Here is a 14231-nt window from a genome sequence, read left to right as displayed (position 1 = left end):
TAATCCTGAAAATTGACAGTAGACTTTGTATATACCAAATACAGAGTTTCCAAGAAAACATTAATGGAAGTCAGCAGTACACTTTTATGGTGATCAAAACTTTGTATTTGTGCCATAATTTATCAATCAATTTTCTGCCCACATTTTGTTTTAAGCATGGGAATATAACCTCTCTCAAGCCTGAACAATCAGGCTTGACTAATTATGAATAAAAGTATGCTGAACCCATGTCATTTGATATTTTGGCCCAAATGTAGTGGAAGCTGTATAATGATATAACTATTCATTGAAAATGAATACATTTCTAACCAGAATTTGGTCTGCTTTTCTTTTGTACAATCTTATACTAGAATGCACTTAAATTCTGTTATAATTTTTTTCTCCCTCATTATAAATTTTCCTACTACAGGTGGGTCTCCAGGTCCTGGGGGCCAATTAGCAGAAGCCAACCTTCAGGTGATAGTAATGATTCCATTCAATGATGATCCCTTTGGAATTTTCATCTTGGAGCCAGAGTGTTTAGAGAGAGAAGTGGCTGAGGATTTCCTCTCTGAAGATGATCTGTCATACATTACCAACTTCACTGTTTTGAGGCAACAGGGTATCTTTGGTGATGTAAGAGTAGGCTGGGAAATCCTGTCCAGAGCATTCACTGCTGGTTTGCCACCAATGATAGATTTTTTACTGGTTGGAATTTTCCCCAGCACTGTGCCTTCACAGCCACACATGCGGCGCCACCACAGCGGAACAGATGCTTTGTACTTCAGTGGACTCGAAGGTGCATTTGGAACTGTTAATCCAAAATACCACCCCTCCAGGAATAGCACAATTGCAAACTTTACGTTTTCTGCCTGGGTAATGCCCAATGCCAATACAAGTGGATTTATTCTAGCAAAGGATGATGGTAATGGGGGTATTTACTATGGGGTAAAAATCCAAACGAATGAATCCCATGTGACACTTGCCCTTCATTACAAAACTTCAGGATCCAATGCTACCTACATTGCCAAGACAACAGTCATGAAATATTTAGAAGAAGGCATTTGGCTTCATCTTCTAATTATCCTGGATGATGGTATAATTGAATTTTACATGGATGGAAATGCAATGCCCAAAGGAATCAAGAGTCTCAAAGGAGAAGCTATTACTGATGGTGAGTGAGTATCATTACCACAACTAGACCATTGAAGTATGAAAGTTCTAAAATCTTCACTTGAAATTTTGATTTTTTTAAGAGATAGAAGATACTTAAAATTTTCTACCTTTGTGTTAGTTACATTTCTTTTGGTAAGGCTATGTGCCCTCTAAGACCATCTTAAGTTCTGTGCAGAAATGAAGCACATAATGTATTTGCTCTTGAGGAGTCAGAAATAGGCTTTAGGAGAGAGAGATGTTTAACAGATCACTACAAAACATGTAGGAAGGAAATCCAATTGTGAAGAAGAAATGCTTACTCCCTCTTGTGAACAGCAAAAGGGCTAGAGAAAGTATTTCAGTAGAGGATTGAGCAAAGGTGCAGAAATGTAAATCTGCCTCTTGTAGGTGGGAAACTGCTACTAGTTCAGTCTTGGTGAAAGTGGAGGATGACGGACATAGGTTGAAAAGGAATCAGGAGAAACATAAATCATATTTAAGAATGACGGGCACCTGTGGCTCACGCCTGTAATCTTAGCTACTCAGGAGGCTGAGATCTGAGGATCGTGGTTCAAAGCTAGTCCAGGCAGGAAAGTCTGTGAGACTCTTATCTCCAATTAATCACTAGAAAACTGGAAGTTTTGTGGATCAAAGTGGTAGAGTGCTCCTCTTGAGCTGAAGAGCTCAGGCCCAGAGTTCAAGCCCCACAACCGGCCAAAAAAAGATTATAGGATTAACAGAGTATAAGTAGAAAATAAAGGTCAAAAGCACTATATAAATTAGCCAGCATCGTTTTCAGAGAAACCAAGACTTGAATTTAAGCTTTGGATACCAAGGTTAATATTCCTATAAGTATATCATAGAAGCAAAATTATTCCTGGAGGCTAGGCCCCTAGTCACTTAGTTGTTACAGCAGAATGTAATTTTATGATGGATAGAGAAACTTCCATCATTGTAGTTGCCAGATCAGTCAATAGGAGAGAAAGTATTGCGGGATTACCCAGTCAATGTGGATTTGCAATGAAGAAATGTTTCTTGTTTGCTGAATAGTAAGTTAGTCTCTAGTAGGCATGAGTAGAAGAGTTAATAATGTGCCTAATACTTGGGGATGGCCCTACAAGATTTACTTTGGTCAAAACTTGTAGGACTGACTCCATTCAGATTACTGATAGGAGGCATGTGCTATGTAATTTCCTAGAATCACTACCAAGATCTCATTTGACTATCTCAGCTGAGTTATTGAAGATGAAAAGAACTAGTGAAGGGATGAAGAACTGAAAAGGGATGCTATTGAAACATAATTATTTCTTTAAAAGTCCCAAACATTTGTGATGTTTTTTGGAAGAACTATTTTTGTTTGTATAGCCATTCCTTGATTGTTTGGATAAAGAAGTAGATTTGGCCCACAAAGCTGTTTTTGTTTTCTGCCTGAGTTTTCACCTCATTAATTCAAGATGAGTATCTAAGATATCAAGCTTTGAAGTTCATAAAGAGTTTTAAAATTATAACTCAATTAAATCACTCGATTTTCAGATGGAAAAATAAATTTAAAGATGTCATAGAAGAAATATTTGCTCAAACACACAGATATTTGGGCTATGTGTATGTATATATGTATGTTCATGTTTAGCTCTGATTTTTCTGTATAGAAATGTTTGCTGCAGACTGATAGAAGTTACTTTTAAGGACATCATCATTCAAAGTTACTAATTCCTATAAGATAAAATATCATAAATCTCCATGATTGAAGATGCATTTTAAAAATAAGAGATAAATATTATTTGATTATATGCTAAGTTTGAAAAAGGTTTACATATCAAGAATATTTTCCAGTAAAGTCACTTGTTTTCTGAATTAGAGTTGTAATTTAGAATACGATTTTAGCTTTTCAACCCCTTTCTATTTTCAGGCCCTGGAATACTGAGAATTGGGGCAGGAATGAATGGCAATGATAGATTTTCAGGTCTGATGCAGGACGTGAGGGCCTATGAACGTAAACTGACCCTTGAAGAAATTCACGAACTTCATGCTATGCCTGCAAAGAATGATTTACACCCTGTTTCTGGATATCTGGAATTCAGACAGGGAGAGACTGAGAAATCATTCATTGTTTCTGCAAGAGATGACAATGAAGAGGAGGGAGAGGAAATATTTATTCTTAAAATAGTCTCCGTGTATGGAGGAGCTTATATTTCTGAAGAAAACAGCACAGCAAGACTAATCATACAAAAAAGTGACAATGCCAATGGCCTGTTTGGCTTCACAGGAGCTTGTATACCAGAGGTAAGTAATGAGCTTGGGGAATTTGGGTGTTAAAAAAGTGAATGTAGGTGGGATTGTTTGGAACTGAGCTATTTTGTGTTCAGTAAGATTACTCAAAGCATTTTCTGTAAATCTACCAGGATGCTAGAGCCATTATTTGCAAATATAAATTATGGTGCCTCTCTTGTGAGTTCACAGTTTCAATCAGCTTAATGAATTGCATAACAACTTTAGCAATTCACTTTAAAATTCATGCGCTTCAAAGAATGCATATCAGACATTATTCCTTTATATATATTTTGACTTCTGAACAGCAGATAACTAAGCCGAAATAGTACACACTTAAAAGCTGAGTGAACAATAGTGAAACAATTCAAATGCGATTTTTTAAAAATGTGTAAAACAGTTGCAACATTCTTCCATGATAAGATCATGTTGCTCATCAAATCTCTTGGCTAGTTTAATTAATTAGACTGTTGCATCATGCTTATCAGTTCTTCCCAAGTTTTCAAAGATCTGTAATCATCTTGATTTCCTGTTGAGTAACATGAGATTGCGTGAAATGACTCCTCAGGTGGTGTGTGTCACAGCAATAGTTCAGTGGCCCTGAGAGGCTGCCAAGAAACAGGAGAGCTTTTCCTTTGCAAGATGATTCTAATGGATTTAGAAGGGTGAATTTGTAAATTGAAATGACGAAGAAAAGCTGGAATGAGTAGAATGTGAAAAAAAAAATCTAAGCCACAAAATTCATTGTAACTGCAATCAGAATTCCTGGCTCTGTAGAATGTCATATTGTCTTTTTAGCTCTGGTTTGGTGACACTTATAAGAGATTCAGATGATGAGAAGCATACAGATCTACAACTTAAACGGGTTTAGCTATACTGATAATATTTTTAAATGAATATTCAGCCAACATAGAGTATTTACATATTGTTTTATACACATAGCCCATAATGTAAATAAAATATGTTAATTATTACTCTTTGCATTTTGTAGGTTTAGAAACTAAGGGTAAGAGATTGGAGATATATCTAGTCAAAGTTGAATTGGATGAGAAAAGGATAAGTCAAATGCGTAGCCCAGAGCTTCATCATTACCCTTGCTCAATGAATATTAATATCCCTTTTTGCTTCTAAGATACAATGAAATGGGAACTGAAGCTGGGATTTGACTTCTTAACCCGTTGTCTTTCTCCCTATATCTTTAATGTCATTCTCTCATTTTAAATAGACAGACAGATGGTTTTTGTCAGGTTAAAGAACTGTTGTGCCATGTAAAGTCAGATTCTCTTCAGTTTCCTTCAAGCTACAGCCTCTGCTTGAGTATCTGCCTAATCTGTGTTCTTGTGCCCTTTGCTTTGCATGCTCCAGTGTTATTTTTTTATGCTAAAGTAATTTATTTATTTTTGCACGTCTTGCCTTTTATTTATTTTTATTTTATTTTTTAAATAATTTTTTATTGTGAAAATACTGTACAGAGGGGTTACAATTACATGAGCAAGATAATGAGTACATTTTGGGGGGGGGGCGGTCCGGTTGTGGAGCCTGAACTCTGGGCCTGGGCGCTGTCCCTCAGCTCTTCAGCTTAAGCTGAAGAGCTTGAGCGCTCTACCACTTGAGCCACAGCGCCACTTCTGGCTTTTTTCTTTTTGCTTATGTGGTGCTGAGGAATCGAACCCAGGGCCTCATGCATGCAAGGCAAGCGCTCTACCACTGAACCACCTTCCCAGCCCATGAGTACATTTCTTATCAAGCATTGTTGTCTCCTCTGTTTTTCCCCTTACCATCCCTTCCCTCCCATTCCACAACTACACTCCCCCCGCCCCACCTAAATTGTAAAGTTCGTTTTTCGATGTAGTGTCTCATTGTTTTCTCATTGTTTTCGACATAGCGTACATCTCATTGTTGCAATGGGTCAACCTGTATCCCTTTTTAAAATTATGTTAAGTGATGTAAGCCAGACCCAAAGAAATATAGGTCCCATGGTTTCCCTTATTTGCAATAATAAATAGTATATGTCTGAGATGAGCAGAAAAGGTCAGATAAGATGATGTTAAGCGAAATGAACCCCAAGATAAGGACACAAGTGTTTTTTTTCTTTCTTGCTATTGTTTCTAATGTATTTATAATGTACCATGTGATTTTTTTTGTGCTTTGTATGTCCCTCCCCCATAGTATAACCCCTGTTTTCACTATATTTGATGTTGGCTCCAGTCTTATTTGTCTTGCTTCCAGGACCAGTTTCAGAACACTAGCGCTCATCAACTGGTCTATAAACACTTGCCTTTTAGTTTCTCTGATTTTCTGGACCATTAAAGTTACAACTGCTAGCTTCTTAAAAAGTTCCACTATGGCTGGGAAGGTGGGTTAGTGGTAGAGTGCTTGCCTTGCATGCATGAGGCTCTGGGTTCGATTCCTCAGCACCACATATGCAGAAAAAAGCTGGAGGTGGTGCTATGGCTCAAGTGGTAGAGTGCTAGCCTTGAGCTAAATTGCTGAGGATCAGTGCCCAAGCCCAGAGTTCAGGCCCCATGACTGACAAAAAAAAAAAAAAAGAGTTCTGTCATAGCAGAACTCTAAGGAACTAAGTTAATCATATCTCACAAAAAAGTTCCACTAATGGAATGTAATTGGTATTAATTTAGTTGTATAGTTATGTAAACTATTCTATTCCTGTTGACATCCCTTCAGACTTATTGTTAGAGTCAAATCTATCTTTATAAAATATACTAATATGTTATTTTTCTTTTATTGAATCTATTGACATATTGTACTGTAATAGCAATAATGGCTTGAGTTACTAGCTTCTAGCATCTTCGTATGAAGCAAGATAGTAGTTCCATATCATAATAGTTATTAACCATCACCTCTTGATGGTTTAAAAGTAACTTTCCTTAAAAGATGTTTGATGAAGCAAAAAAATAATCCATTAAAAAATTTCAACTCACAACGTCTTGCATTTTATATATGCTATGTCATGAAAAGAGAAGCAGAAACAGAAAGTACTTGTGCTGCATTGTCAAACATGATAGTTTCCTGGGAAATAATGACTTGTGCAGATTTTGGATCATGAGTTGAACTAGTTGCAGTTTTCATGGAAATCAGTTCATTTTTCCATGGGAAAATGACTGACAAACTTTATTCACAGTTGGATATTTATCAGACATTTTCAAGAAAATAAGTGGAATGAGCTGTTGATTATAAGAAACACAACTGGCAGCTCTTCCTGATGATAAAGATTTGCTCTTTCAAATGCAAATTTGAATTTGGAGCACATTTTAATCTGACAAAGTGACCTTAACTGTTGCCTAATGCTTCAAAACTTTTTAGAGAAGATTGACATTAAAATATACCAGTCTGATTATTTTGTATAATGAAACATTCCATTTGGAAGATACCTGTAAGTTACTATGACAATTCCCAAATAATCTTTGCACATTACTACCAAAACATACATGAGTAAAAGGTTGACTGTAGATAGGCTAATAGATTTTAATGTAACAAATACTTCCACATACTCGGCTATTCTATATACTTTCTTTGCTATTTTCCTCTATCTACCTCAGTACCTTTAGTATTATGTTGTATGTCTTGTAAAGTCTTCACATCCATAATTATAAATTAATGAAATTACATTTTAAACACTTGTGGAAATTGTGGTCCTTATTACTCTATTTTAATCCAATGTTTTGAATATTATTTATGTTTATAAGTTCATGGCTTAAGAATCAAGGTAGGAACAGCTTGGAAAGATCATTGTAAAAATAAGTATATTATTACCATGTGAACTTTGTTTTTCGTTTTGTGTTTGACAGCACTGGGGTGTGAATACAGAGTCTTGGACTTGCGAGGAAGGGAGTTTACCTATGGGTCACATTTCCAGCCTGTTAGGTTTTTTTCTCCTGAAATAACGATGTTTATTTCCATAGTTAGAAGAAGGCAAATAAATTCTGAAGTTCATTATTTCATATAACTTATAAATGATCTCCATAACTACGAGAGTTACTGATTCCTTGCCTAAATGCTGTGGAAAGCTTCTGCAGCTTTCTGTTTCCTTCCCTTTCCTTCAGATACCCCTTCTGCATTCTTCAGAAAAGGCTGGATCTAAATAGTAAGATTGAGACATTCTTTCAATTCAGAATATCTTTCCTGTATTTTACTACCATAAGGATTCCAATGTCCTTGCAACATTTTGTAAAATCTTGATCTTGTTCAGAGCATCTCTCCCTTTCTGGCCTTTTCTCTCCTTATTTTAGGGATTAGAACATCTTTTCATCATCTAGGCAGAGAGAGGAGCCCTTTTGCCCAGTATTAGTTTTTAAGTGCTTGCCATATGTCATGTGAATTATTTTCTTTGGCTCAAAGAGATATCAATAAAATCTGATATCACATCATTACTCAAGCATGAGACAGAATTAAAAATTAATTGGATTTGTAATTATATAGTTTTTAACTTTCTACTTCAATAAAGGAGTATAGTTTATATGTCTGAATACTGCATTATTTATTTTTTATGGGTAAACAGATTTTTCTTTGAAAACGCTTCTTACCATTTTATTATAATACTAATTTATTACTACTTTACCATTTCTCTGAAGAGTTGACAAAATTTCTGATTCAAAGAGGAAGCAGTAGTAAGTGCTGTTGTGACTAAATAGCTAAATAAGGGTGGTCTTGAAGACTGTTATGGATGCTATGCTCATTCACATGCTGGCTAAGTGTTTGTACCATGATTTTAAAGCCCACTGAATGAATGCATTAATATTAGAAGACCTTATCAATATGTATTCTCTCTGTCTTAACTGTCTTCTCTACTAGTGATTATTTTCTATAATTCAGTATTTATCAGATTGTTCTCCTCTGATAAGTATTATTGGATATCATTCCTCACTCAGGGTCAGATTATCTGACCAGAGAATGAGAAAAGGACAAAGCTGAATTAAAAAATATTTATATGAAGCTGGGCTCTGATGATTCATACTCCTAATTCTAGATACTCAGGAGGTTGAGAACTGGAAGATCATAGTTGAAAGCTAGCCTGGGCAGAAAAGTCTTCAAGACTCCATCTCCAATTAACTGGCAAAATGTCAAATGGGAAGCACAGTTCAAGGGGTGGAGTACCAAGAAAGCTGAGCAGGATCTGGAGACCATGAGTCCAAGCCATGGTACAGAAATGAGAAAGAATAATGGATCCAGTGTATCCATCACCCAGCTTCAGTAATTTCAGCCTTTTCCATAGACTCGTTTCATCTTTTTTGGGGTGAATTATTAAAACAAAAACAAAAAAAACACAGCCAAAAACCCAAAACAAAAACATGAAGAAATTATGTTCTGATACATCGTAGTCTTGGTCTTTGAGTTGGTGAAAATTTAAGAGTGTAAGGAACTGTTACACATTCCTGAATCTATTTATTCCATATCTTACTGAAAAGGCATTGGTTGAATACTTACAATATTGAGATGGATAGTTTATCTCATTCAAAATTTTGATTCTCATTAAAACTGAGTTAAGAAAATACAGTAAATCTACTGTCATTTAGTATGTGTGAGTAGACACTTCTGTTTTTTAAGGTTTTTTCTTTTCTGATGATACTGAGGTCTGAATTCAGGTCTTATGCTTGTTAGGCAAATATTTTCCCACTTGAGCCATGCCTGCAATCCTTTTAGTTTCTTTTTCATTTGGACTTCAATTCTCCCCCTCCACCTCTCTAAGTGGCTGAGACTTGAGGAGTATACTGTCACATCCATGCATACATATGTGTATTAAGTGATTCCATTGTTTTTCTAGTACCACAGTTTGAACTCAGGGTCTCTCACTTGGCTTGACTTGCTTGCTTGCTTGCCAGCCTGTTCCTTTACCATTGAATCATACCTCTAGCCCAGATTTTTGCTGCATATTTTGAAAATGAGGTTCTCTTAGACTTTTCTTCTGGGCTGGCTTTTCCCTATGATCCAAGGCATGAGGCCCTGGGTTCAATTCCTCAGTACCACATAAACAGAAAAAGCAGGAAGTGGTACTTTGGCTCAAGTGGTAGAGCGCTAGTCTTGAGCTGAATTGCTGAGGAACAGCACCCAGGTCCAGAGTTCAGGCCCCACGATCAACCCCCCCCCAAAAAAAATGCTATGTAGATCATGGCTGAGCTAGAGTTTGGTGCAGTCCTCCTGCCTTTCCCTCCTGAGTATTGGCATTGTAAGAGTGTTATGACATGCCCAGCCAAGAATTTTTTCATGCTTCTTCTTGGTACTTCATATCATCTCCCTAATGGTTTCCCTAACACACTGTATTATTTCTTATATCTATCCCTAGAAGGTTCCTTGATGTCATGTCTCATCTACTCTGTTTGTACATTAAGTCACAAGTGTGTCTTTCTATTCAGATTTACAATTATCCAAAGAAAGGAATGTCCATGTTTTTGGTTTAAAAAAGTCTTTTGGCCAGTGCTGGTGGCTCACACCTGTAATCCTAGTTATTCAGGAGGCTGAGATCTAAGGATCACGGTTCAAAGCTAGATCGGGAAGAAAAATCCCCGTGAGACTCTTATCTCCAATTAACCGCTTAAAAAACATGTAAGTGGAACTGTGACTCATAGTGGTAGAGCTGCTAACCTTGAGCACAAAGAGGCTCAGGAGCAGTGCCCCCAGGCCTTGTTCAAGCCCCACAGCTGACCAAAAAAAAAAGTCTTTTGTAGCTTTGGCTCTAGCACCATGGCTGGCACCCAGAAAGTTATCAATGAATTAGCTAACTTGATGGTTAAGATATTATGGTCAATTTTTGCTTTAGGATTCCTACAAAGAATAAGAAGAAAAGAAATGATTGCAAGTGTATTTTAACAGACAAAACTTTATCATATGGACCTCTGAGGGAGGTAGAAAGTTAAAGAATTAAGTTTTTAAAGAGTAGACTAAGTTTATTGCTAGTTTCTGTAAATAGAGACTTAAGTGGTTTGTGCTCAAATGCAGACTGTAGAAGAGGGAGCCACAGTTTCTTGTGTGGTAGAGCGGACCAGGGGAGCGCTGGGCTCTGTGCATGTATTCTACACCATCTCCCAGATCCAGTCTGGGGGCAGTGATTACCTCGTGGATGATTTCACCAATGCCAGTGGAAACATCACATTTCTTCCTTGGCAGAGATCTGAGGTAAGCCTAGCCCTGCCTCTCTTCATGCCTCTTGGGAATATTTTCCTGATGTGTTTGTTCTGTCACTTCTTTGTGGCTTATACACGCTAAACACACACACATACACACACACACACACACGGGCACACATATACACACATGTATGCATACCATGATAGAGAGAAAAATTAAGAGTTTCAACATGTTACAATTTTATTAATTCTTTAATTCCAGTATAATAAAAGTGGTATAACTTCAGAGTACACTATTCTGTTGTTATTGCACATATAGGGAAGTTCTTTACTTATTTTCTTTCTTTCTTTTTTGAGATAGGGTCTCATGAGGCCATGCCTGGCTTTTAGGAGGCATATGCTGGTAGCTCACACCCATAATTCTACCTACTCTAGGAGTTGAGATCTAAGGATTGAGGTTCAAAGCAGAAAAGATCTTGAGACTTACCAGCAGAATGTCAGCGTCCTCACTGGGTGCTAGGGGAAAATAAAAAAAACTCCCTCCAGATGCTGTTCTGAGGGCACTGGTTTTATTTCTGAGCTCTGCCTTTCAGATGGAATTTCTTCCCAAAGCTCTCCGTCTTAATACTAGGGCTTTGGGGGTCAGGTACACTATCAGAGGGACTGGAGGAGAGCAGAGCCCCTGACATTCAGATCAAATCACCCTGTAATTAAGGAATTAATTTATTTCCTCAGATTTTTTTTCTTTGAATGTATTGACATATACAAATATATGTGGTTTAATATGTAAGTTTGTACTGGTGACACAGATCAAGATGTTTTGTTAAATGACATATACTGCTTCGTTAAATGATACCTCCCTTGCACAACTACTAATTATAGGAAAAATAAATCAAATAAATACATTGTAGATGTTTTATTTACCCTGATAATTACACAGGCCTCATTGCTTAGTGCCTCTGATCTTTTATCTTCATAGGTCCTAAACTTACATGTTCTCGATGATGACATTCCTGAGCTGAATGAATATTTCCAGGTAACCCTGGTGTCGGCTGTTCCTGGAGATGGGAAACTGGGCTCAACTCCCACCAGTGGGGCAAGCATAGATCCTGAAAAGGAAACCACAGATATCACCATCAAAGCCAGCGATCATCCGTATGGTAATATACCCTTTGCAGCAATAGATTCCTTTGCCCCGTATTTGGGGACATTTTGCAAGCAATTGAATGAACTCCCCAAGATCCTCTACCTTTAAGCCTTTAACATCTAAGCTGCTAATTTGAACAACATTGTTTATCAGGAAAAAATCAAGAGCAATTTCTGAATTTAAGTATTTTGCAATGTGTTTGCAGGATTATTCAAAATGAAAATAAAAGTTCTTTTATTTGTGGCTATCAAAATTCCTCTAAACACATCCCTGATGGTGGCATTTGAACATATAAGTAATTGAAAATTTTCATAGTTTATATATTTTTTTAGGATTCAAGTGACATTATCTCTGTGCATTTATTAGGATTAGTTGTAATTAATCATAGTTATAAAGTATAATGAACAATATATTACTAAAATTACTTTATTACTTTTATGCTGAAATGTGTTCATTTTCTTCATTGTGAAATTATAGATACCTAGTCCACTAAATTGAGACTTTGTTTTATACTAACAAGTAATATTTCTTGTGTGTGAACAGAGCAAGAACATTGGTGTAAACTTCTTGGTAGAGAAGGTGTGAGCTTATTTTTTTTCAGAATTGTTGCAAATTCTTTAAGGTGCAATTAATCCTGTTCTACTATCAATTCAAGAAATTCAGATGAATCAAATATGAATACATGATACATGCACATATACATGTATTTTTGACTCAGGGTCTCACTTTGTAGCCCAGGATGGTTCCACTTTCATATTCCTCTCACCTGGGCCTCCTGAGTGCTGTGATTATAGATGTGTACCACTGTGTTGACTGTGGAAGCACATATTTTAAAATGCCATAAGTATTCCTTTTACTAATGCTAATGTAGAATCAAAATGCTTCTGAGCATGTTATGCTCTTCATGTGACAAGTTTTTTTTTTTTTTTAACTTTTTCCATCATGAAGGCTTGTAAGCAGATTCCATGTCAAAAGTCTGTAGAAAGAGACTTTTCTACATAAAAGCCTTCAGGATGTTAGCCTGTCAATGAAAATGACTGAACAGATTGCTTTAGGAGAGGAAGAAAGTATTCCAGAGATAAGAGAAGGGAGTTCTGTCTGCCTTGTTTCCTCCAGGTCTGCTGCAGTTCTCCACAGGGCTGCCTCCTCAGCCTGAGGATGCGATGAGCCGGCCTGCAAGCAGCATGCCCCAACTTACTGTTCAAGAAGAGGATGGAGCAGTCAGGCTGCTGGTGGTCCGGACCCTAGGACTCCTGGGGAGGGTGACTGCTGAGTACAGGACCCTGTCTTTGACGGCATTCAGTCCTCAGGATTACCAGGTATGCCCCTAAGCCTTTGTAGCTGCATTTGCATTTTGGAAATGGACACAATCCTTCCCTTGGAAGCCTGGAAGGGACTTGAGCTTACCAGGAAAATAAGCACTGATGCTTACTTGCCTTTTAAATACATATGAATTAGTGTACTTGATTGGATTGAAATTTGACCATCTCTGCCTCCTGAGTAGCAGGGATTTAGGATTAGAGCCATGTTCCACCATGCCCAGCCTTTTTAAAAAAAAATTGTTAGTTTTTTTTGTTTCTCACCTTCATAAAAATACTAAAAAGTACATTAATGCATACACATTTTCCTCCTAAACCCAGCAGTCTTGTTTAATAGAATTCTATTAATTTTAACTGTAGTACAGTTTTTTTTTTTGGATTTGTTCTTTCTTGGCTGCTTTCTTAGGAGAGTGAACTTTTGTTTTTTTACCTTTGACATTTATTTTCTCTCTTGGTTGATATTTAACGTATTCCATAATATATTGCTTCTTGGTTTGATGTGTTTCTTAGGACAATCCTTTAGTCCTCCTGTTAGTGGTCTTCGATTTTTAAATAGCCTGAATAGCTCCAACCTTCAGTTGTTTTATAATTTTCTTTACTTAATAAATAAAACAAGGCTAAACAAAATAAAACAACCCTATGCCCCTATCCTTCATGCCCATTAGAAAGTTGATTTACTTGGAGGAGTCTCTGAGGATTTTTCAGGGTGCTTCGATGTGCTGGCTGTTAGCTGCTTCCAGTTTGAACAATTTCCTTTGCTTCTTATGATGTCTCCTATGGCGATATCTGCTTCAGTGCAAAGGCAGACATGATTCCTTAGGTTATGGATGGAAATGTAGATGCATAAGTTAGGAGAGAAGGCTCCAGGAGAGATTGCTAAGCTGAACTGTGGAAAATTCATTAGATGATTCATTGGAAAGACAAGGAAAGAGTTCTGTGTTGAGCAACACCTGTGGTGATGATATGTTCATCTAGGCTGGTGACATTTGTGGAAAAAAGTAGATGGATTCAAATGTAGTTCAGAATAAAAGTGGTAGGATTTGAAGGGCTTTTTGTGTGAAAGACAAAGCACTAAAGGGCATCAATTGTGATCTCCAGCTTCTGGGATGAAGCATGAACAAATAACAGTATCTACATTTAGTACTGTTAAAGAACAGGATAAAGCAGAGTTTCCTTTTTAAACTCAGGTCTTACACTAGAGGGATGTGCTCTACCAATTGAGATAAGTCTCTACCCTCTTTGCTCTTTTCTTAGTATTAACAATTTTAACTTTTATTATAA

At 36.9% G+C, this 14231-nt stretch overlaps 1 protein-coding gene across 1 annotated transcript in view; it reads left to right on the top strand.

Annotated features, from left to right (window-relative positions):
* The window catches only part of Adgrv1 (adhesion G protein-coupled receptor V1), a 447493-nt gene that overhangs the window by 38056 nt on the left and 395206 nt on the right, over nt 1–14231 (top strand). The window contains exons 19-23 of the mRNA XM_013015810.1: nt 410–1153; nt 3044–3417; nt 10357–10533; nt 11464–11644; nt 12748–12950. Of these exons, the coding sequence (XP_012871264.1) occupies nt 410–1153; nt 3044–3417; nt 10357–10533; nt 11464–11644; nt 12748–12950 (1679 nt within the window). The remainder of the gene's footprint in view (nt 1–409; nt 1154–3043; nt 3418–10356; nt 10534–11463; nt 11645–12747; nt 12951–14231) is intronic.

This window comes from Dipodomys ordii, unplaced genomic scaffold (genome assembly GCF_000151885.1).
Source record: "Dipodomys ordii isolate 6190 unplaced genomic scaffold, Dord_2.0 Scaffold28, whole genome shotgun sequence".
NCBI classification, from domain to species: domain Eukaryota; kingdom Metazoa; phylum Chordata; class Mammalia; order Rodentia; family Heteromyidae; genus Dipodomys; species Dipodomys ordii.
Note: the sequence above shows the minus strand (reverse complement) of the source record. Positions and strands in the feature narration are given on the sequence as shown.